Raw genomic sequence first — 22,200 nt, 5'->3', positions numbered from 1 at the left:
AACATGAAAATATTTAGTCTAATTTTAAGATATTGAGGCATAGGAAACTCGTTTCTTTGCATAAGAGAGGGAATGTGTAGCTTCATTAGGACCCCTTCAAAATCTGGTGGTGAAATTTTCAATATAAAATTTTAAATCCCTTATTTCCCCTTCAAACTAGCTATCCTAACTCCTGTTGCCTTTCTTGATTGATATCCCTCAGAACCAGAATCTCTATCATTTTGCTTTTGATAAATTTCTTTTATTTTCCTCTTTACTGTGTATCTTGTTCCTTATGTAATTTTTAACATTATTTTTCATTCAATGTATAATTTTCTGGTGTATTAATACAAGTCATATCTTGGCTTTTTCACATGTATTTTCTGGCACAACACCTAATTTTTCTTCTTTTTAATTTGATATCATCTACATGTATTGATTAGTGATTTTTTTTTATTAGATGTTTTGAATTGATTAGAAAAGTCGGCATTGATTTGTCCCCTTCTCACATGTCATTACTCTATCTTCTATCATTCTCTTGATATGCAACACTATAAATTACATTAAAACCTGTAGGGAAGAAAGTGCTTTATTCAGGGGCCACAAAACAAACAATCAGATGATTATTTTTACAGGGGGGGGGGGGGCTCCGGTTTCGCAGCCCGTGTTATTGAGAAATTTACGAAATACTTGGGTGAAGGGGAGAGAATTAAAATTGATGGGAAACATTAAGAGCAGGCAATAGATAGATTGAAGAATGAAATCCATTCACAAATGAAGAATTAGCATTGATGGAAAAACAGAATAAGTAAATTCCATTGTTTTTAAGCCTTCGCCCACAGTAGGAGGTTGCCGGAGACATTACGAAAAAGAAAAGGGATAAACTGAGTTTAAAGTCCTTAGCTATGCTCTCTGACTGTTGTGGTTCTGATCACTGTATTGAATATTTTCTTAACATGTATATCATTAGGTGGTCTGTCTATGACAGATCACCTCTTAATTTCGTCAGAATTTTCTTTATTCTTTATTTATTTATTTTTAGCACCTATGTTTGTCGCCAATTTTTCTCCGAATTGGCTAAATCAATTTGGCTGATTTTTCTGTCATATATAGAATTTATCATAGAGACGGAATACTATTAAAGCTTTTCAAGGTCATCTGGTCATGATGACGTCATCTACGCGCCATTTTGTAAAATTCTTAATTTGATCATATCTTCATTATCAATTATCAAAAATTAACAATATTTACATCTCATTGACTTCAGGTCAAGGGTCAACTGTCAATGTCATCAAATGTCATGTAAAGGTCATGACGCGCGCGTCAAAGCCAAAAAAATTCTCCAAATGGCCTATAATTTTTTTTGGGTACGTTTCAGGTCATTTTAAGCATTTCAAAAATTTGCCCGCGCGTAACGCCTTAACGCAACGCAGAAACACCGTTTTTTTTAATCATTGCATTGATAATATAATTTTGAGCAATTTGATACCTTGATCAACCTTCTACTACCATTAGAAACAAAATTAACACCCGTTAAAGTTTGCAGCATGTGTGCGCGCGAGCTCTCACTATAGGCCATATATGGGCAAAAATATGCCTATTGTAAATTCACTGTAGCTCTTTAAATAGTCCGTTGACCCCAATTTTTTTTTTCATATATCGATAGAGTATGAGTTGTAGATTCGATTTCATGTCACCATTGTCCCTCAATTTAATCATGACGTCATCAAAATTGCGCCTAAACTGACAATTTCATTTTTTCAAAAATGACGTCATCAAATTTATGCAAATTTGATCATAACTCCGTAAACATTGATCGTTTTTCGCCCAGATTTCGATGTATTGTAGTTTAGAATGTACTCTTTCTCCTCAGTTAACATAAATTTTCATTTCGAAAAACGCATCATGGCGTAAAACAGCGATGAAAAGAGGCATGTCATTTTTCCTCATTTTGCGTGTAATCTCTATGGGACATGACTTTTTCTCAAAACTAGATTCTACATTCCTCTATTTCGTGAGCTATATCTCCATTTTTTCTTGTTAGTTATCCCTGAGCTTTTAAAATGTTGTAGCTGAGATTCTAAGCTTTCATAAGTGTGCCCTCCATTTTTTGATCAGATGCCGAGATCATGCCCGTTTTTCGCTTGCAAAATTGGAATTGCAATTCTCAAATTTGCTAACGTGTAATCTCTATGGGGAATATCGTGGCTCAATGGATAACGCACTTGACTTGCGTTCTCGGGGGCGCAGGTTCGAGTCCTGGGTTGAACAAGATGATTTTTTTTTACCACCTCGTACGTGATCCTTTATGACAATTAAAAGGCATAAAAGTTAAAATTTTGCAAGATAAAACAGATTACAATTACTTTTTTTCATATCACATGTATTGTCATATATTAAATAGACCTTTTTCACAGTGCTTTATCATCTCCCGTCTTTCACGAGTATTCTGTTAATAATGAACATTCAGTTGTCATCATGATGATCATATTGATCTGCATGAACATGGTGATAGTGATCATGATGGCGAAAATAAGGACAGACCACCTAATTTGTCCACATGACGAATTAAAATCTAGTTTAATTATTATATTTCTCTTTGAAGGAAGCTTCAAGGCTACACACATCACCATGGAGACGGAACAAGATGCTCATTTCTGCCTTCGTTGTAACACAGAGATTAAAGGGTTGATGGCTTACGTATCTCACTGTCAGACTGGATGCTCGCCAGATGATGCATCTTCAGATGTTCAAGATGCTCAGGATAAAGGTATGTCTGCCCTTGAGGCAAACTTAATGGCATTATGTTTAAAGAACATAGCCCTCCTATTACATGATCAAATTGCGTGAGCAAGCGAACTGATAAAATCTCAACATGAGGTTTGAAATCTCTATTACCAAGAGTGGGATTATGAACAAGTTCTGTTATTAATTAAACATGACATGGGTGTATTAGTCCTTTAACCCCTCTTTCAAATGTGCCTGAAAATTCTTGTATATTTATGAACTGATAAAATCTCTATTCTAATTTTTTTTTCTATTTCAACATCTTATTGTCAAATTGTTGAAATGATGATTTTTTTTCTTTCTTTTAGTGAGTGATCATTATTTTTCCTCTTTCTTCAATTTTAAGGAAATGGTGATGCTGAGGAAGATGCAGTGGTACACAATGCTAATGCAGAATATGCTGTGATTGATGGAGAACCTATGGCAATAGACCCTCCACTTCCCCCTGAAAGCTCACCAGTGAAACATGGCAGGAAACGGAAGGTAACGTCCCCAGAAGCTACCCCTCAGAAAACTCCTGAGCAGAAGCAAATGGAAGAGAGTACTATCGATTCCCCAAGGAGATCTGGTCGTAGGGGAATTAGGATATCATATGTGGATCTAGTCGCAGGAAAAGACAGGAGCGAAGCCAGAATGTCCAGCAATGATGGCAAAGGAGAGAATGAAAAAATGGGAAGTAAGAAAGCTAAGGAATCTAAAGCCAAGGAATCTAAAGCTAAGGATACCAAGGTCAAGGATTCCAAAGGCAAAGGGGTAATTGGAAAGGGCAAAACAAAGGAAAGTCCCCCTCGGAAGGTTGGTAGGCCAAGGAAGATTACCAAAGGAAAAGGGTCAGAACCAGAAAAAGTAGAAAAGAAAATCAAAGAGGAAGTGGATGAAGATGGATGGATGGAGAGTGAAGAACAGTTGAAGGCAGTCGGAGAGGAGGTTGGTGAAAGAAAGATAAGGGGCACACAAAAACTTGGTCAAATGGTGAAGCTTAGAGCATTTAAAGAGAAAAATCAGAAGACCCTGAAAAATAGAAGGGAATTGCAGGCAGCAGCAAAGAAGAAACTTGCAGAAAAGAAGAAGAAAAGGAGTATACGAGTGGAGAAGAAAGAAGAAGATAAAGAACAAGACACAGATGTATTAGATAGCAATGAGGGTGGTGTCCTAGATGATGTAGCTGCAGTGAATGATGAAGCTGCAATTGCCGATGAAGCTGATCTACCAAATCATCAAGAAGCAAAGATCCTCATTAAAAATGGAAAATTTTATTGCACAGTATGTGGGATCTACTGCACCTCAAAGAAGAAGGTAGATGTGCATTGTAATACCAGAAAGCATATCAAAAGGTTTAAGTCGGGCATGGTTGCACCTGAAGAGGAAGAAAAACCACCTCTTGAAGTTGATGACCAGGATTTGCTTGAATGTAACATTTGTGCATACAGAACTAAGAATGAGGGCCACTTTGCTAGGCATCTTGCTTCCATCAGTCATGCTCAGAAAAGCGAAGTGAATCTTCATGCTTGTAACAAGTGCCACCGAAAGTACAAAACCGAAGAGGAGCTTCAGAATCATCAAGAATTTCACAGCGTCCCAAGATGTGGAAAGTGCAAAGAAACTTTTGAAACGGAGGAACTCTTGGAAGAACATCTGGAAGAATCGGGTCACAGGGTTGTGCATCGTTGTCCGACATGTGACAAGACTTTCTCCAGCAAGGGTAATCTTCGATACCACATGAGGATACACGACCCTGACTGCAGATACACTTGTGATATCTGTGATTACTCTTGTGCACAGTGGGCGGACATGAAGAAGCACAAGCTACGTCACATGGGAATCAAGCCATTCAAGTGTGGCCTGTGCGAAGCTGAGAGTCTGACCAAGCATGGCATGGAGAGGCACATGAGAACACATCTTATACGCTCCAAGGATTACATCTGTGACATATGTGGCAAAGGGTATTGCGAAGAGTACTTGATGAAGCAGCACAAGTACATGAAACACAACCTTGAGAGACGATTTAAATGTGACTTTGAAGGATGTACCTTTGCTTTCAAGTTCAGATCATCACTGGTGACCCATCAACGTATGCATACTCAAGAAAAACCTTACCTGTGTACTGAGTGTGGATATAAAGCTTCCACCAAGTACGGTCTCACAAAACATATTCGTCTTCATACTGGGGAGAAACCATTCCACTGTGACTTCCCAAACTGCAATTACAAGTGTCGTCTTTCGACCCATCTCAGTCGCCATAAGATCATTCACACAGGGCTTAAGCCTTATCACTGTCCCTTCTGCTTGTATTCGTGTAACAATAAGCAAAACTTGCGGAAGCACCTGCTGAACACAAAATCACACTCTGGCTTGAAAATGTATAGGTGCAAGGTATGCCCAAATTATGAAACCAATGTCTTCAGAGATTATGTCTACCACATTCGCCAAAACCATGCCGACGATGACAAGTATATCAGTTACTTTGAAGTGGCAGAGAGTGTGACTAGGAAAAATGAAAATATGGCTGCAGCCTTGAGAGGTGAGGAGAGCGTTGCAACAGATATGTTACAATCGGAAGAAATGATGACCGAGGAGGATCTGCAGTCTTTCTCGGTAGTGACTGTCGTGCCAGGAAAGAAAGGTGGGAGGAAAAGAAATGTAACCATCATGGATGACAGAGAAGAAGTTCAAAAGAAGTTGGAGCAGGTGATTTTGGCCCTTGAAGACCATTCTGCTGAGGTAGAGGCCAAGGCAGCAGAAGAATCTCAGGCTACAGAAAAAGCAGAGGAAACAAACATAGTGGAGGCAGGTAACAGTTCACAGGAGGTGGAAACTGTTGTACCTGTCACAGGCAGTAATCTCGAAGACTTGGTCAGCCTGGCTGCCAAGGAGCTTGGGCTGGGTACAGACGGGGAGACCATCGTCATTGTTCCAGAGGTGGAGAACGAAACGGAGGTCTGCACGACGGAAACAACCGAGGTGATGATACCTGCAGGGGAGGGAGGGGAAGGTATAACTCAATTTGTAGTGGAGTTTGATCAGCAAGGTCGATTGGTGACTGAAGAAGACTTAGCAGCAGCTACCTGGCTCCAAACCATGGGAAACGTTCAGGATGTCACTGTAGAGATCCAAGAAGAAGCTGCAACAGAAGTAGTTCAAGGGTGATTAAAAATAGCATTGAAGAAATAAGTTTTTAAAAATGTCATATTATTCATATACATGTATGAGTAATGAGTAGTATGATTATTTGCAAATTGTCTTAATTTTCATCATGCCTTTTGACCTGAATTTGCACCCAAAAAAAGAGAGTTACTCTGGTTAAGATTTCCATAGGTATTTCTTCAATATCAGGAAGTTTTAGATTTTCACTCACATAAATGACCGTTGGATGAAAAAATCTGATACAGAGTGGTTTTGGGTTCATAAAACTTTGTTTAAATGTTGATGAAATAATCTCATTTTAAATGCCTTTGAAAAATAAGAGTTGCTGTCCAACAATGTTCTTTTATAATACTAGTATTGGAAAAAAAATGAGTTTGACTTTCTTCATAAGATCACTTCTAATAAAAAGGGAAAATTTAGTAAAAGAAGAACTCGCATTGATGATTAACTAACTATATTTACTTTTTTAATACTTTTTATTGTTATAACTACTATTATTCCACCATCATTTGTACATTTAAATTATTGTGTGAAATTAGAATTGTATTGAATGACAATGAACTGTTAGATTATGATTCAATTGTTTTTATTGATTTATTTGGTTGAAGCATTGTAAGTGATGCATGTATGATATTTTGGTGGTTTAGAACAAAGAACAAAAAGTTTAGCCAAGTTCTTACACTTAAAAAAAAATCAGATGACCAATTTTTTGGGACAATGATAGAAGGAAATTTGAGACTGAGTTTATTCATATCGATTTTTATCTTAATTAGATAAGATGGAAAATGGATTATATTGAAAACAATATGTCTAGCAGTACAAACTGAAATGAAAATGAATTACAAATAGAAAAAATAAGACATTAAACAATAAAGAGTATAAAATATTGGGCATGAAGAGGTAATTCCCGCAGTGCACTTGAGAAAGAAGTAGAAAAGGAGAGAGGAAAAAAGGTAGAGTACCCAGACACCCCATAAGGGGTACCTGATGAAATTTACCATCCTCTTTACCTACTGTGTGTTAAAAAGCTTTCTTATCTTATAATATAGTGTAGAACTGTAGTAATGTTATGTTTCTTTATGTTTTTTATGGAGTTATCTCTTTTTGCAGTGCTAAAATCTTCTGTTTCACACTCTGCAGCTTTGAAATGTAAATATGATACTGCACATATAATATGGCTTCCTATTAAACAAATATTGTACAGTGTTGTCATCTTGATGGAAATTTTCAGATCTAGATATTCAAATCCATCATAATTTGTATTTCTTTTAAAGCTTGTTACCTCCACCCCCCTTATTAGTTTCTATTCACTTTGTGGAAATCTGAAGGACAAAATCATTATTATTTGATAAGTTAAAGACCTTTAATCTTTCTTTATGAAATTGTTACATTGTAAGAGCTGAGAGGTGTTATGATTGGGTCATGATCAATGCTTTTTCTGAAGTGAAAATGGGACATTCAAATTTACGTCTTTGTTCTCTTTGAGATGAAAATGTCCTTGAACAGTTCTGAGGAGTTTCCTTGAAGAGTACATGCATTTGTTTTTTAACTGACCATAGTCCTAATGCTTAAGTCACAACCTCAGCAAAACAGACTTCAGACCAACCAACACTATGCCATTGATAATTATGTAACACCCTTGTCCGTCTGGAGATAGTTTTGCAAGTGTGACTGTAGTATGGTGAATCCATTGTGTTTGTAGGAACAAAATATGATGTACCAATGATTGAATTTCATATCTGGTATAAAAGAAAAATATGTACAGAAGATGGATTTGATTTATAGATGTAGAAATTTGTAAAATTTGATTGCTTTAATATGAATTTGACTACATCAAAGGACAGTGTATATTATTCCCTTCACCCATGTTCAATGATAAAATATTTCCTTCAAAATAATGTTTATGGTCTGCTTTATTTCAGAACGGTGATGTTTTATAGAGCTGTTTAGACGTTATGCTCGACTTAATGTACGACTGGTGACTCTTGTGGAGATGCCCAAATTTCTGTTGTTTCGTTGTAATGGGAGTGCATTTCCTGTATCCCGGATCAGATTTTTTAGAATTTTGAATTTGTTGGAGTTAGTTGGCAATATGCATTTTTATTTATGAGAATCTTAGCATTTTTGTCTCACCTGCATAGCAGAGTGAGACTATAGGCGCCGCTTTTCCGACGGCGACGGCGGCGGCGGCGGCGGCGGCGGCGGCGGCGGCGGCGGCGGCGACGGCGGCGTCAACACCAAATCTTAACCTGAGGTTAAGTTTTTGAAATGACAGCATAACTTAGAAAGTATATGGACCTAGTTCATGAAACTTGGCCATAAGGTTAATCAAGTATTACTGAACATCCTGCCTGAGTTTCATGTCACATGACCAAGGTCAAAGGTCATTTAGGGTCAATGAACTTAGACCATGTTGGGGGAATCAACATCAAAATCTTAACCTAAGGTTAAGTTTTTGAAATGTCATCATAACTTAGAAAATATATGGACCTAGTTCATGAAACTTATACATAAGGTTAATCAAGTATCACCGAACATCCTGCATGAGTTTCACATCACATGACCAAGGTCAAAGGTCATTTAGGGTCAATGAACTTTGGCCGAATTGGGGGTATCTGTTGAATTACCATCATAACTTTGAAAGTTTATGGATCTGATTCATGAAACTTGGACATAATAGTAATCAAGTATTACTGAACATCCTGTGCAAGTTTCAGGTCACATGATCAAGGTCAAAGGTCATTTAGGGTCAATGAACTTTGGCCAAATTGGGGTATTTGTTGAATTACAGCCATAAATTTGAAAGTGTGTTGGTCTAGTTCATAAAACTTGGACATAATAGTAATCAAGTATCACTGAACATCCTGTGCGAGTTTCAGTTCACATGATCAAGGTCAAAGGTCATGTAAGGTCAAAGAACTTTGGCCACGTATGGGGTATTTGTTGAATTGCCATCATATCTCTATAAGTGTATTGGTCTAGTTCATAAAACGTGGAAATAAGAGTAACCAAGTATCACTGAACATCTTGTGCGAGTTATAGTAGTTTTCAAAATCAGCACTGCTGCTATATTGAATTGCGTGATGCAGGTGAGACGGCCAGAGGCATTCCACTTGTTTAAAGTAAGGATCACCAGTTATGTGTAACTTAGAAACAGCTGTATGAAGCACTGCCAGGTTATGTTTTTCTGAAGAAATTTCACATTGGAGTCTTATACTTCTCTCATTTCAGGGATAAACATGAAGTGTCTAGAAAGTAAAGGGTTGAAAAGTGAAGTGGGAAGACATAGGGGGAGGGGGGGGGGTAAAGAAAATGAGAGTGAGAGATCAGAAAAGAAAGAAGTGAAGAGCAGGTATGGGTTTAGGAAGGAACAGTAGAATAGAAAAGGGAATAAGGAGAGGGGATGGGGGTAGAGAGATGGGAGAAACATGAGGAAGGTTGAAGATGAGAACATTGGAGGGAGAAGAGATTAGAGAGAGCAAAAGAAAGGTGAAAAGCCAGTGTGGCGAGTGGAAATGAGAAAGTTGTAAAAATGAATGTGAATCAATAATGAGTCAGATAAATAAGATTCAGGGTATATGGAAAAGATGGATTGAAAGGGGTGGGGTGGTCAGAGACTATTTTTTCCTCAACCCAAATGGTATGTTTGATAATGATGTTTTTAATAATTTGATGCATAACACAAATTTTCTCATCTGGTCGCCTTCTCTCTCGTTTACCAGACCTGCCAACCTCTGGGAATGAAAAACTGTATTCTGTGATTTAAAAAAAATGTATTTTTCCCAAAAAAAGTGTATTTCATAATAAAATGCTTGGCGCACTCGCTCATCGCGGCGCTCAAGCTGCATGCAAGCTAAAATGCGCACTGCTCTTGCAGATGAAAAAAAACACATTAAAACATGTGTATATCTTCACCCTGGTTTGAACAAACTGATTGAAAAAAAAAACAAGTTACCTGAAATTACATTGATCTAATAACCATATTTGTGCACGTTTTATGAAATAGAGACATATAGAGATTATTTTTCTCAATAAATTACGATTTAGTTTAAATACAAAAAACGTATTTTTCAAAGAAAAAACGTACTGCCGTATTTTGGTTGCAAAAACGTACTAAATACGGCTAAAACATACTGGTTGGCAGGTCTGTTCTACCCTTCCCTCTCAGTCTCTCTTCATCACTCTACTTCCTCTTGCTTTATCCCTCTCTCTATCCCTCCTCTCTCTTTATGCTTCCTCTTTCTCATCCTCTTCCTCTCTCTATTCCTCTTGCATCTTCATCTCTTTCTTTCTTCATTGTTTTCTATCTGCCTCTCCCTATCTGAATGCCAGCTTTTCTCACACAATAAGTAAACTCACCTGAATAAAATGATTGTTAGAACGTAAAAAAATGATAGACACATAAATGGTAAAGTTTTTTTAGTAGATTTCATCTTTTATAAACCCTTTAAAATTATATTCCATAAAATATTACATTTTTACACAAATACAATGAACCATTAGCTTGAGGCCCTGTCACAATTCCGTGCAAGCCTTGTGGGTGATTGCCCGCAAAAATGTTTTGAGCATGTTAAAAACTTTTCTGCATGCAAATCAGACTTGCATGCGCTTCTGTGCGTGAGTTGCGTGCGAAATACTGTCAATGCGGCCAACCTGCGGGTAGCAACAATAGTTACCTGCAAGGCTTGCATTGAACGATGTGACTGGGCCTTTATCTTCTTTTTTTTTCCTTAGTTAACACCCTAGCTAGGCCAGGTTCTTTTGGTAGATCATAAAGCCACTCAAATGTCAAACATAAAATGGGGTTGAAAATCATCATGCTTGTCATCCACGGCATAAGCCACAAAATAGCAGTTAATTTCTCAATGAATTGTGATAGTCTGTAGATTATCAGCATGAAATCAAAACTGCTCTATTATTCAAGAAGGTCAAACTTAGATAATTTTTGGTATTGACACAATTCGTTGTTCTTTTTTTTTCTTAAGAAAATGTTAAATCCTACACCTACAGTATATCAATAATTTGGACATATCCTATAAAACTCTTGTTTGAACTGAATGTATTATTTCATCAATTACAAAAGGTATTAAGGTTGAGAGCTCAAAAGATATTTCACAAACTTACATATTCCTGTTGAAAACTGACAACTTTAAAATCTCAAATATTTGCCAACCTTGCAGGCATTAAAATAGGGACATTGATGATTTCTTTCACATTATCATTGGCGAGATATTTACCAAACTATAAGTGTCATTATGGCTGGAAATACATCTTGGTCTACTTCTCCAACACTGGGACAGTTGAAAAGTATGGTGCTTATTAAAATTTACTCAAGCTTGCAGTAACGTACTCCCCTCATTTTCATCCAAGTAAATTCATTCTCAATTCATATTTTCCTTTTAATATAATCCTGAAGGTTTACCATTATTACTGCATAATAAATTCTAATCATTCCAGGTGTAAAATCATCTTGGCTCCACTCTAAGCTGTTTTTCTGCAGTTTCTTTGATTAAGTCGTGAATTTGATTAACCTCCTCTCGAACAAGAGTTCTTTCCATACTCCTATACGTTATCCTGTAACAATGGCTGGTTCTCAGAGTCTTTGGGTGTGTGAACTCATCAATCATTGCAACCTGTTCTACAAGCTCTCCCCCTACATTTCGTACTAGATCATAGAAGTCATTGGATTCGTAGTCAGATTCGGGACACCAGAACGACATATCTTGGATGACAGGTGGATATTTGCTGAATGGCTGAAGTAAAATAAAAGAAGGCCATATAATTGATTGCTTGGTATTGTTCAGATGTCTAAAAATATAACTCGTTAGTGGTACGTAAAAATATCACTAACAAATATTGTAGACGGGAAGAATAAGATTATTCTGAAAATCCTAATGTGTTATTTTTCAGATGTGATTATTTACAATTAAAAATGCTTTTAATAGCAATAACGAAGAAGAAAGGTTTTTTAACCTGACTTGTGCTATTACCATTGAATAATAGAACACAAAAAATTAAACTAAATTATTAAAATATAGTTGCATTAACCCTCAAAGGACTGGGGGGGGGGGGCCATGATGGCCCCCTTCGACGCTTCGCGCGATATTTCTGAAACACAAAAAGATGGTTCTGCAAAACTTGATGACTTTTGATGTCTCACGCAAATTTTGAGACCAAATTTGCGACATACGGGTATACCATCGCGACGTCGCATGACTTTTTACGAGGCAATGTCATGCCGAAAAAGGCTAATTTTCATACTTTGTGTACAAAGTCTATGGGAGATGAAATTCATAAAAGGGTGATTATTTTTCGTTCTCATTGGTCTGCTTAATTAATTTAGTGTTTAATTTAGTGCTAAATTGTCTGTAATAATTTCCATTGAAAAAAACAATGAAAAACAAAAGATGAAAAAATAGAGAAATACATAAGAAATTCTAAAAACAAAGAAATACATAAGAAAAAAATTGGCTTTCGCAATTTTTCTTTGTGGAAACCTTAAAATTAGATTAAAAAGATGACATCTGCAAAAAAGAAGAAAGTTTGAAGTGAAATAGGGTGTTAAATATGCAAATGTTTTCATGAATAAATTTGCATATTTTATTCATAACAATTAAAAAATAATTATTTTCAGAATCTTTTTTTTTATACTAGCTTGTAGTTTATGTGGTAAAGAATGTGCGTGCCAAATTTCGGCGCAATCGCGCTAACGGCGGCCGAGATCAGGGGGGGCATCATGCCCCCCCCCCCCCAGTCCTCAATACATCTCAAATAGCCCAGTACTTTTTGGGTTAAAACAAGTCTGTGTTATGGATGTCACATTTATTTTTCATATCAACTTTAGGCTAGATGAACACTTAAGGTTCTTTGATACAGTTCTATATTCAAACTGATTTGATATTTGGTGATCTTGAGTAATTGAGGCCTACCTTGAATTTGAACTGATTTATGTCTTGGTCCCTGAATTGGTCCAGAAACCGATTGTCTGTGCTCCAGAATAGTCTGATGTCTGGAATGTCAAACAGGATCATTGCAAGGCGTTCTAGTCCAAGACCAAAGGCATAGCCTATAGAAGTTCCAGCACCAGCTTCATAAAAGGAATAGGGATGAAAAAATGTGCACATCCTTTCAATAGGCAATTAATGGAAGTTACATAAATATGTTGATGTGATACACATATCAGTGGATAAACAGTGGTGCTCAAAAGTTAGTAAAGTTAGGCTCGCCAAACATTGTAGTGGTGTTGTCTACATTTGAACACTCAGCATGTAGGAGAGTGCATTTTTGTGGTGGGGCTCACAAACTTTTGAGCACAACTGTACATGTACATAGCTCCTTCCATGACTAGTACTGATCTCTAAAGAGGGAAAGTCCAAAATGAATGATCAATCATCACAAAAAAAAAACCACTATTATGCTAATTGCCACAAATAATTTTGACCAATATGTCTGATTGCTCTTTTGCTATGCTTGTTTTGTCTAATGGACTAACAACGCAAAGTCTAGTTATAGACCAAATTGTAAAAAGGGCAAACTGACAAAAACTAAGGAAGCAACGTGAAAATTAAACTCTGATCAGATAAGTGGCCAAAGTGGGACATTGGACAAAGCGATAACATGAATAATCATGGCAATTGACCAGTATGACCGCAGATCAAACAAGTTTACCCACATTTGTGGATGTTGGTACAGTTTAAAGAAACACCCTCTAGGATTACACGGACCAAGTGGCCATATGATATCCGACTATATACCTGACTGTAAAAGCTTCTGTTCCATGATACCACATCCTAGCACCTCCAACCAATCTCCTTGAAAGAAGATCTCCAACTCCCAGGAAGGGTGAGTGAAAGGGAACTCTGTCTCAATCCATCTACATTCAATGTCTAAAAAAGAGAAAGAAAAAAAAAACCAACTGTTAAACATAAGGTACATGTAGGTATTCATTTAAATACAGGAAAATTTGCATTTTAGGCGACCTTGCATAATTCAAATATTCACCTCTAAGTTGAAGCAATCTTTAGACAAGAATATGCAAGATATGTGCAAGGCCTGAGTCATCATGAGTTTTACCCAGCCCAGGTTTGAGTGGTCGAAATAGGTGGGGACCATGTACCCGAAAATTTCAGTGGGGGATAATTCACTGGTGCATCATTTTCTGGAGGGATAGAGATAGGTCTATGTAGGACAAGATATAACTCAGACAAGACCCAAGTTTTTAAAGTTATGCACATGCAATAAAAGGAAATCATTACCTTTCCATGTTTTAATTTATCTGAATTCCTGATGACCATCATCTATCCAATTTACGGTATAATTACCCTTCTCGATAAAGTGAATCATCAGAAAAACGATCAGGGCACGTTGGCACTTGCAAAGGTTTGATAGCCCCAAACGCAGCATTCACACGTTTTTGTTTACATGTGGCTTCTTAAAAATTTGTCCCAACATGAATATTACCACCAAAATCTTTGCCACATACAAATCTTTTCCAAAAGGCTGGTAACTCAGACTATCCCATATTAGTTCTCTAAATGATAGGTTCACTATTGGAAATCATGTTTTGCCATTGACATATTGTTTGTAACAAAACAGTTTGAAAACAGGGAAAGAAAATGGCTAAAGATTGCATTGCTGTGTAAAAGAAAAAAATATTTGAACAAAAGTAATGGAGATTAAAAAGAAAAGATTGTCATTCTTTGATTCATGAAGAATGAAGGTGAATATTCATGAGCCATGATAAGACATATGTATATATCTCCATTACTTGTTTTTAAATATTGATTATCACAACAATGCAATGTTTATCTATGCCCAACACATATTTTCATTCTCAGTTTTTAAACCTATTTTTTACAAGCAATAGTAAAAACCAATTTGGAGGCATACATTCCATGTACAAAGTGTAAGAATGATTTCAGTCTAAGGAGAAGGTGTAATGAAGCAAGACATAGTCCAGAGGAACGACCGAGACAAAACTGAGACTGAGGGTTTCTGTCTAGGTCATGGTCACCTACCCTTTCCAAAGAGCATCTCAGCCATGGAGGTGATTACATTCTTAAGTTCAAACTCCACCAGCTTGGCAGCCTCCAAGGTATGGCACTCTTGCCTGTCAGGGGTTCTAGTCATTGGCCGGGTCTCAAACAAACTCAGATTTGTGGCATCGTTGCAATTTGCAAACAGCTGATAAGAAAAACAACATAAAGATAATTTAAAACAGGTTTCAATGGATGAATTCATGTATTCAGTTCCTAGACGGGCAGTTTATTGCTGATTTTTTGTGTGTAAAGTAATGAATGTTGAGCTTGTCAACATTCACACTGTATGTCACATTATCCCCTCTGACATTTTAACAGAAGAAATGGATGCTGTTCAGAACAGGGGTGATGCAATGGTGGGGGGGGGGGCAGCAACTTCCCCCACCCCCACACATGCTTATAATTTGCAAGAGATGGAAGGGAAACAAATAATAGGGAAAAAAGTATGCATGGAAAGGAGGATTAGTTATGAAGCTGAAAAATATAATCATTCCTTTATATAAAATAATTTGAACACACTTATGGTCATATCCATCCTCCCATCTGAAATGTACGTGGCACAGTCATTATTGAGGTTACCAAGCACTACCTTCACAGTCATTGGCAATCCTTGAATTTTTTTAATGAATTTCTCAATTCAAGTATGTTCAGTTTATACTTATTATATTTCTTTTGAGGGACTAGTGCCATGAAACATAATTATGCAACAGAGTAAACAAAAAATATCCTGGATCTTTAGAAGTGTCCCTCACAGTGCAGAAACAATTCTACCGGTATTATTTCAGGGCTCTAAAATACAATTTTAGCCCAATTTTAACAAATACAAAATGAAGGAGATAAAGGGGGGGGGGTTACAAATACCCTTGAAATACTTTTGAAATCACCTCATGCTGCGTAAAGAGCTTCACTCCCTCCATTTGATGAAAGACAGGATAATGACTGGTATCGATCTCATCCCTACGATAGACATCGCCAACCACCAGGAATGCATCCAGCCCTGCATTGACCAGCTCATGCTGATGAGCTGATGTATGCGCCCTCAACATAAACTCCTCATTGATGTAGTAATTGTCCCCTTTCTTTCTCGATATGTGATCCTTCGGGACCAGCACGCTGTCAAAGTTCTGTTGTACGGTTACAATAGGGCTTAGGTTGTCATAGATGGAGAATAGTGGGTTGCCACGACGATTGAGAAAGCTACTGTAAAAGTAGTCGCGGATTTTCTCCTTGATGATGCAGAGTGGATGGTGGGGTTTATTGTGCAGGTTGGTACCGACCCGCGAGATGATCTTTGGCGTGATGGTCGTGAAGGCATCTTGGGTGAATGTTCTGTCTTGTATAGTGACCTCGGAGTCTTTTGGTTTTGTCTGGGTGAAATTTGATTTTGTAGAATAATGGCTTGTGGATGACAGATTTCCCACAAGCCACCACTTGGATGATTGATGCAGCGTTAGTTTAGAATGTAATGTCCTGACAGCACAAATCAAAGTTCTCGAAGCCATTGCATAAAATTCATTCGGATTGGGGAGCTGAAAATGTAAATAGAAGAAAAATTCTAATAATCAGAGGCAATTTGATATCTCTGTTAAAAAATGACATCAGTTGCAATGTGAGGTGAAGAAACTAATCAAAATTACCAATAAATATACATGTAATAAATATAATGCTTAAAGGTCAATCCACCCTTACATTTAAAGTACATTTGAACAAATAGAGAAATTACAAGACAAACATAATATTGAAATTTTTAAAATCAAATTAGACCAAATGTAAGAAATTTAAATGTTTTGCTTACCGGGTATTCACTTTCATAAAACTTCTTGTTCTGGTAAATATACAAATAGGGGAGCTGATGACATCACCAACTATTTCTTGTGTATTGTATTACATGAAATGTAAAATGTTCCTGTTTTTATTATTCTGTGTGATAAAATAAGGATTTTGAAGGGGAAAATTCAATATATTTGAAATTTACTGCCCAAGTGCATATCGGCTTTTATTGTGCATAGGCTAAACTTAAAGATCAAGTCCACACCAGAAAAAGGTTGATTTGAATCAATAGAGAAAAGCATAATGCTGAAATTTCATCAAAATCAGATGTAAAATAAGAAAGCTTTTAAAAATTTTAAAGTAATGTTATCTTTTCACAAAACAGTTAAGGACGTTCCACAGTTAAAATGAAATCCATGTCATTTTCACCAAACTTTGCACATAGATACTTTAGAACCTGAATATTCGAAATATGCAAAAATTAACATAGGTCCATGTGCTTGATTTTTTGCTATGGAGCTTCAAAGTTCCCCGAATTAATGTTTTTACGGATTGCGCATTCACAAGAATTTGGCATTTTTAGACCTCGCAAGATCACTACAATGAGTTTAAACCTCTATTACTCAGTCAAAATACATGAAAAAGTCATCAAATTTCGCAAGAGTTAATAAGTGTATCGTTAGAATGGATAATCTATTTATAGTGCTATTTGTTTGCAATTTTAAGTCTAACAGGGAGTAACAGCACTGTCAGTTCTTTAAAATGGCGTAAAACATAACAAAAACCCAATCTCAAAAAAGTGAAATTTCAATAACAAACTACAAAAGTACAATAAATGCTGCACTTTATTCAAAATCCATGTCATTTTCACCAAAATTTGCAAAGTTGTAGAGGAAGGTATACCTAAGTTGTTGTTGGTTGGAATTTAATGGCGACCAGTCATATTTGACTATTACCGCCAACTCGTTTGGTCAACTATTATTTTCTTTCTTTCTTTGACGTGTCCTTTATAATCGTTCCTCTCCTTCTTTATTTTTTTTTTTTTTATTAATAATTTTATAATTATAAGGCAAAGGCTATCGTATCTTACAGGTTACCGCATGATCCTGTCCCTTCTAACGACACCGTCCAGACATCGTCCTGTCTCTCCGGTGTAGACAGGGGGCTCCCTTTGGGATACTCTATAGTCTTGAAACTCGGAAAAGAAATAGAGCAATAAACTGTTAAAGAGTCTTTTCCCGTGAAATGATCTCGCATATAATTACCGATCAAATACATGTATGTCTGTTTTGTTTTGTAAGAGAAAATATAAAATTTGATATGGGGAGGTTCGGATTATTCGAAATTTATGGGGGCATCCAAAATGAGGGCTTTAATAAATGAAATGGTGCATTGTTAAATCAAGGTTGTAAGTTAGATGGATATGATCGAGTTAGTAAAAAATATATAAATATACACACACATGCGTATACATTTTTTCCATTTCTTCATCTTTATTCTTTTTCCTTTCATTTCTTCTCCTCTTCCTTCCATTTTCTTTTTTTTTCCTTTTGTCTTTTCCTCCTTTCTTTCTTTTCCCTTTTATTTTCTCTTTATTTCCTTTTGTCTTTCTCAGTTTTTTTCTCTTTTCTCCTTCCTTTCCTTTCTCTTTCTCTTTTTTTTTTCAAAATGGGTAATGAGCTCTACTGAATATAAAGAATATAATCCAGAGAGAAGAGAGATACATCTTATTCTAAAACAAAAAGAACAATAACCATCGTCTCATGTGGTCATCATACTCATATAAAAGACATATATATATATATATATATATACAAATACACACTATATGAACAAATAAGTAATTACATACTAATCAATTAGATATATTTCTCCCTTTCCTTCATGGATATAAAAATAAAATTAAAGAAAAAAAAAAAAGGAAGAAGAAAAAAAAAAAAAAAAAAAAAAAAAAAAAAAAAAAAAAAAAAAAAAAAAAAAAATTCCTGCTAAGAGGTGCAAACATTAAAAAATAGGGCTTCATGTGCTTGTTTTCAAACTATCAGCATTTTCATTAGAGCAAATGTGCTTTTTAAAACACCAAAAATGCGCCAAATGCTTTGTATCTATGAGAAGAAAAAATCAAAACCACTCTACCATTTATTTAAACTCGGGGTCATATTTGTGATTTTTGGCAGCACTGCAGAGTAAAGTATTTTAAAATTGTAGAGATGTTTTTTTTAATGGTCCATGGAATAATTAAAGTTTTTTAGCTTCATAAACTAACGCATCGGATCTGCAGTTAGAGTGCAGATGATGAGAAAAATCAGTTCATACCCACAGCTAATTAATCACCTGTTCATCCATTGTGACGTCAGCGCGCAGAGTGTAAAATATGCGCAGATCATAATGCGCACAAACATAACTGTGGAACGTCCTTAAATGCTATATGCACAACCCATTAAATGTACATGAGAGTCAATGATGTCACTCACGAGTTGTTTTCTTTTTTTTATTGTCTGAATGCCGTTTGACCTGCGACCCTCGCGCATGCGATGTTTTGAAATCAGCCGTGAATAATACGTGTGAGGAATTAGATACCGGTACTGGCCCAAAAACACTAATTTTGAGGATAACCGGAGGATGGACCGGGGGGGGGGGGCACTCAGTGTATAATGCATAGTGGGTATGTGCCACGGAGGGGACCCCCATTTTTACACTCAAATTTCCGTTCCAGGGCATAGCATTTTCATCTTATTGAGAAAAAGAACAAAGAAAGCCGCTCCAAAGCATAGCATTTTCTTCTTATCGAAAGAAAAGAAGAAAGAAATCCGCTCCAAAGCTTCGCATATTTTTCGTTACGCCGTTCCGGTCGCATTGATCCGCTACAATGAGCTGCAATTTTGGTGAAAAGCGGCCGCAGAGCGCTGTCCGACCATCGCCTCTGCGCGAGCGCACCCGGGGCCTGTGCCGCTGGGCTAGCTGCATACACGTATGCCCGTTTCGATGCACACGCAGGCCACCCGTTCCAAGGACCCCCGTTTTCACAAACATTGTAGTTCCGAAGCCCGTTACGAGGACCCTCCTTTTTACAATAAGTCCGCTCCAAGGCCCCCGGTTTTTGTCTCGCCCGCGGCACATACCTACCACTTTTTTGGTCGAGTACCCCCCCCCCCCCCGGGGGATGGACACGGACTGAAATTAACCTTCTTTTCCAACTCTATGTATTTTTTTCATATAATTTTTGCAATATCCTTTTTTCCCACCTTTGCCACTCGGAGTATCCGAACGAGTTCACCGACTTGATGTTCGGGTAGGTGGAGCGTAGTGTAGCAGTACTAAAAAGTAAGTGGAGTGGAGCCTGCAAGTGATGTTCATGCAGCTGCACGAACATCACTTGAGCCTTCATCATCATCATCATCATCATCATCCGTTAAAGTACAGTCCACCAGGTTGGTGTATCATCGTACTTGTAGAATTATGCAGGAGTATGTACAGTGCTGTGGAAGATCTATTCTAGTAGTACTAGTAGTACATGTGCGGTTAAAAAAATAAAAATAAATATTAAAATAAATTTTAAAAAATCAGCGCCAAAAAAAAATCGCCTTGGGCTTGGCCTTGGCTTGAGAATTGAGGTACCTTTTTAGTATCAGCTGGGCATGACAAAAATTAAAAATCTGAAATTGCCCAAAATGACGGTAATCCTGGGTTTTAGGGGCATAAAATATCTGTATACATTACCGGCCTCTAACTTCAGCAAATCATCCCAGCATAGTATGGACGGCTAAAAGGGCAAATATTCAAATATGATTGAGCTGTTTTCATCATTTTTGTCTCGCATGTTATAGCTGGATCTTTTCTTGAAACTTTGGCATTAGGGCAATCAAGTTTCACTGACCGAATTGAAGGTCACATGATCAAGGTCAAAGGTCATTTAGGGTGAAAATTTTAACAAATAATTGTATTTTCCCCAAGAAATTTGAATGTAAGGGTAATTGAGTTTTACTTTTAATATCAACTTATTGCTGGTCACCTGAACAAGGTCAAAGGTCATCTTAATTCAAGGGGAATTGGCTTGAAAGGGGGAGGGGGGTTCTTCCAAGTACCCTACATTTTAGTGGAAAGGGGATCAAATTGGCCTTTATATATATTGCACCTACTGGGTTTGAGGGGTATAAATTATGTTTTGGCTTAAGGAGGGGGGGGGGTACTTCCAAGAACTCTACATTTCAGTGGAGAGGGATCAAATTGGCCTATATATATATTACCGTATTGTACCTACTGGGTTTTAGGGGCATAAACTATTTTAGGGATTTGAAGGGGGGGGTACTTCCAAGAACCCAACATTTAATTGGAAAGGGGATGAAATTGGCCTATATATATTACCATATTGTACCTACTGGGTTTTAGGGGGATAAACTATTTATTGGCTTGAAGGGGGGGGGTACTTCCAAGAACCCAACATTTAATTGGAAAGGGGATGAAATTGGCCTATATATATTACCATATTGTACCTACTGGGTTTTAGGGGCATAAACTATTTTTTGGCTTGAGGGGGGGGGGGTACTTCCAAGAACCAAACATTTAATTGGAGAGGGAATGAAATTGGCCTATATATATTACCGTATTGTACCTACTGGGTTTTAGGGGCATAAACTATTTTAGGGACTTGAATGGGGGGGGGGGTACTTCCAAGAACCAAACATTTAATTGAAGAGGGGATGAAATTGGCCTATATATATTACCGTATTGTACCTACTGGGTTTTAGGGGCATAAACTATTTTTTGGCTTGAGGGGGGGGGGGTACTTCCAAGAACCAAACATTTAATTGGAGAGGGGATGAAATTAGCCTATATATATTACCATATTGCACCTACTGGGTTTTAGGGGTATAAACTATTTTTTTGGCCTGAGGGGGGGGGGTACTTCCAAGAACCCTACATTTAATTGGAGAGGGAATGAAATTGGCCTATATATATATTCCCGTATTGTACCTACTGGGTTTTAGGGGTATAAACTATTTTTTGGCTTAAGGGGGGGGGTACTTCCAAGAACCAAACATTTAATTGAAGAGGGGTTGAAATTGGCCTATATATATTACCGTATTGTACCTACTGGGTTTTAGGGGCATAAACTATTTTTTGGCTGGGGGGGGGGGTACTTCCAAGAACCAAACATTTAATTGGAGAGGGGATGAAATTGGCCTATATATATTACCGTATTGTACCTACTGGGTTTTAGGGGCATAAACTATTTTTTGGCTTGAGGGGGGGGGGGTACTTCCAAGAACCCTACATTTCAGTGGAGAGGGGATGAAATTGGCCTATATATATTACCGTATTGTACCTACTGGGTTTTAGGGGTATAAAATATTTTTTTGGCTGGGGGGGGGGGGGCTACTTCCAAAAACCCTACATTTAATTGGAGAGGAGATAAAATTTCCTATTAAACAGCCTGAAAACATAAATAATACAGCTCTTCTAATGTTTTCTATGTTGATGA

General features: G+C 37.1%; 2 protein-coding genes across 7 annotated transcripts; one reads left to right on the top strand and one right to left on the bottom strand.

The window, feature by feature from the left end:
* The first annotated feature begins 510 nt into the window (after positions 1 to 510).
* LOC129253800 (zinc finger protein 37-like) lies at positions 511 to 7,812 on the top strand. Its single transcript, XM_064095390.1, has 2 exons — positions 511 to 2,749; positions 3,113 to 7,812. The coding sequence occupies exons 1-2, from the start codon at positions 2,458 to 2,460 to the stop codon at positions 5,911 to 5,913; spliced, it is 3,093 nt and encodes a 1,030-aa protein (XP_063951460.1). The 5' UTR covers positions 511 to 2,457; the 3' UTR covers positions 5,914 to 7,812.
* A 2,507-nt stretch (positions 7,813 to 10,319) lies between these two features.
* Positions 10,320 to 20,529, bottom strand: LOC129253801 (phenylalanine--tRNA ligase, mitochondrial-like). Of its 6 annotated transcripts, none has more exons than XM_064095394.1 (7): positions 20,439 to 20,475; positions 17,809 to 17,913; positions 15,833 to 16,477; positions 14,928 to 15,093; positions 13,665 to 13,796; positions 12,840 to 12,997; positions 10,320 to 11,663 (listed from the first exon to the last, which is right to left on the bottom strand). In XM_064095394.1, exons 3-7 carry the CDS (start codon positions 16,448 to 16,450, stop codon positions 11,376 to 11,378), a joined length of 1,362 nt encoding a protein of 453 aa, XP_063951464.1. In that variant the 5' UTR covers positions 16,451 to 16,477; positions 17,809 to 17,913; positions 20,439 to 20,475; the 3' UTR covers positions 10,320 to 11,375. The 6 variants fall into 6 exon arrangements, with proteins under 6 accessions (XP_063951464.1, XP_063951461.1, XP_063951463.1 ...); XM_064095391.1 differs by having other exon boundaries at positions 20,337 to 20,463; XM_064095393.1 differs by lacking the exons at positions 17,809 to 17,913; positions 20,439 to 20,475 and adding exons at positions 19,964 to 20,035; positions 20,168 to 20,216.
* Positions 20,530 to 22,200: the final 1,671 nt, after the last annotated feature.

The sequence above is a fragment of the Lytechinus pictus genome, chromosome 2 (genome assembly GCF_037042905.1).
Source record: "Lytechinus pictus isolate F3 Inbred chromosome 2, Lp3.0, whole genome shotgun sequence".
Lineage (NCBI taxonomy): Eukaryota > Metazoa > Echinodermata > Echinoidea > Temnopleuroida > Toxopneustidae > Lytechinus > Lytechinus pictus.
Note: the sequence above shows the minus strand (reverse complement) of the source record. Positions and strands in the feature narration are given on the sequence as shown.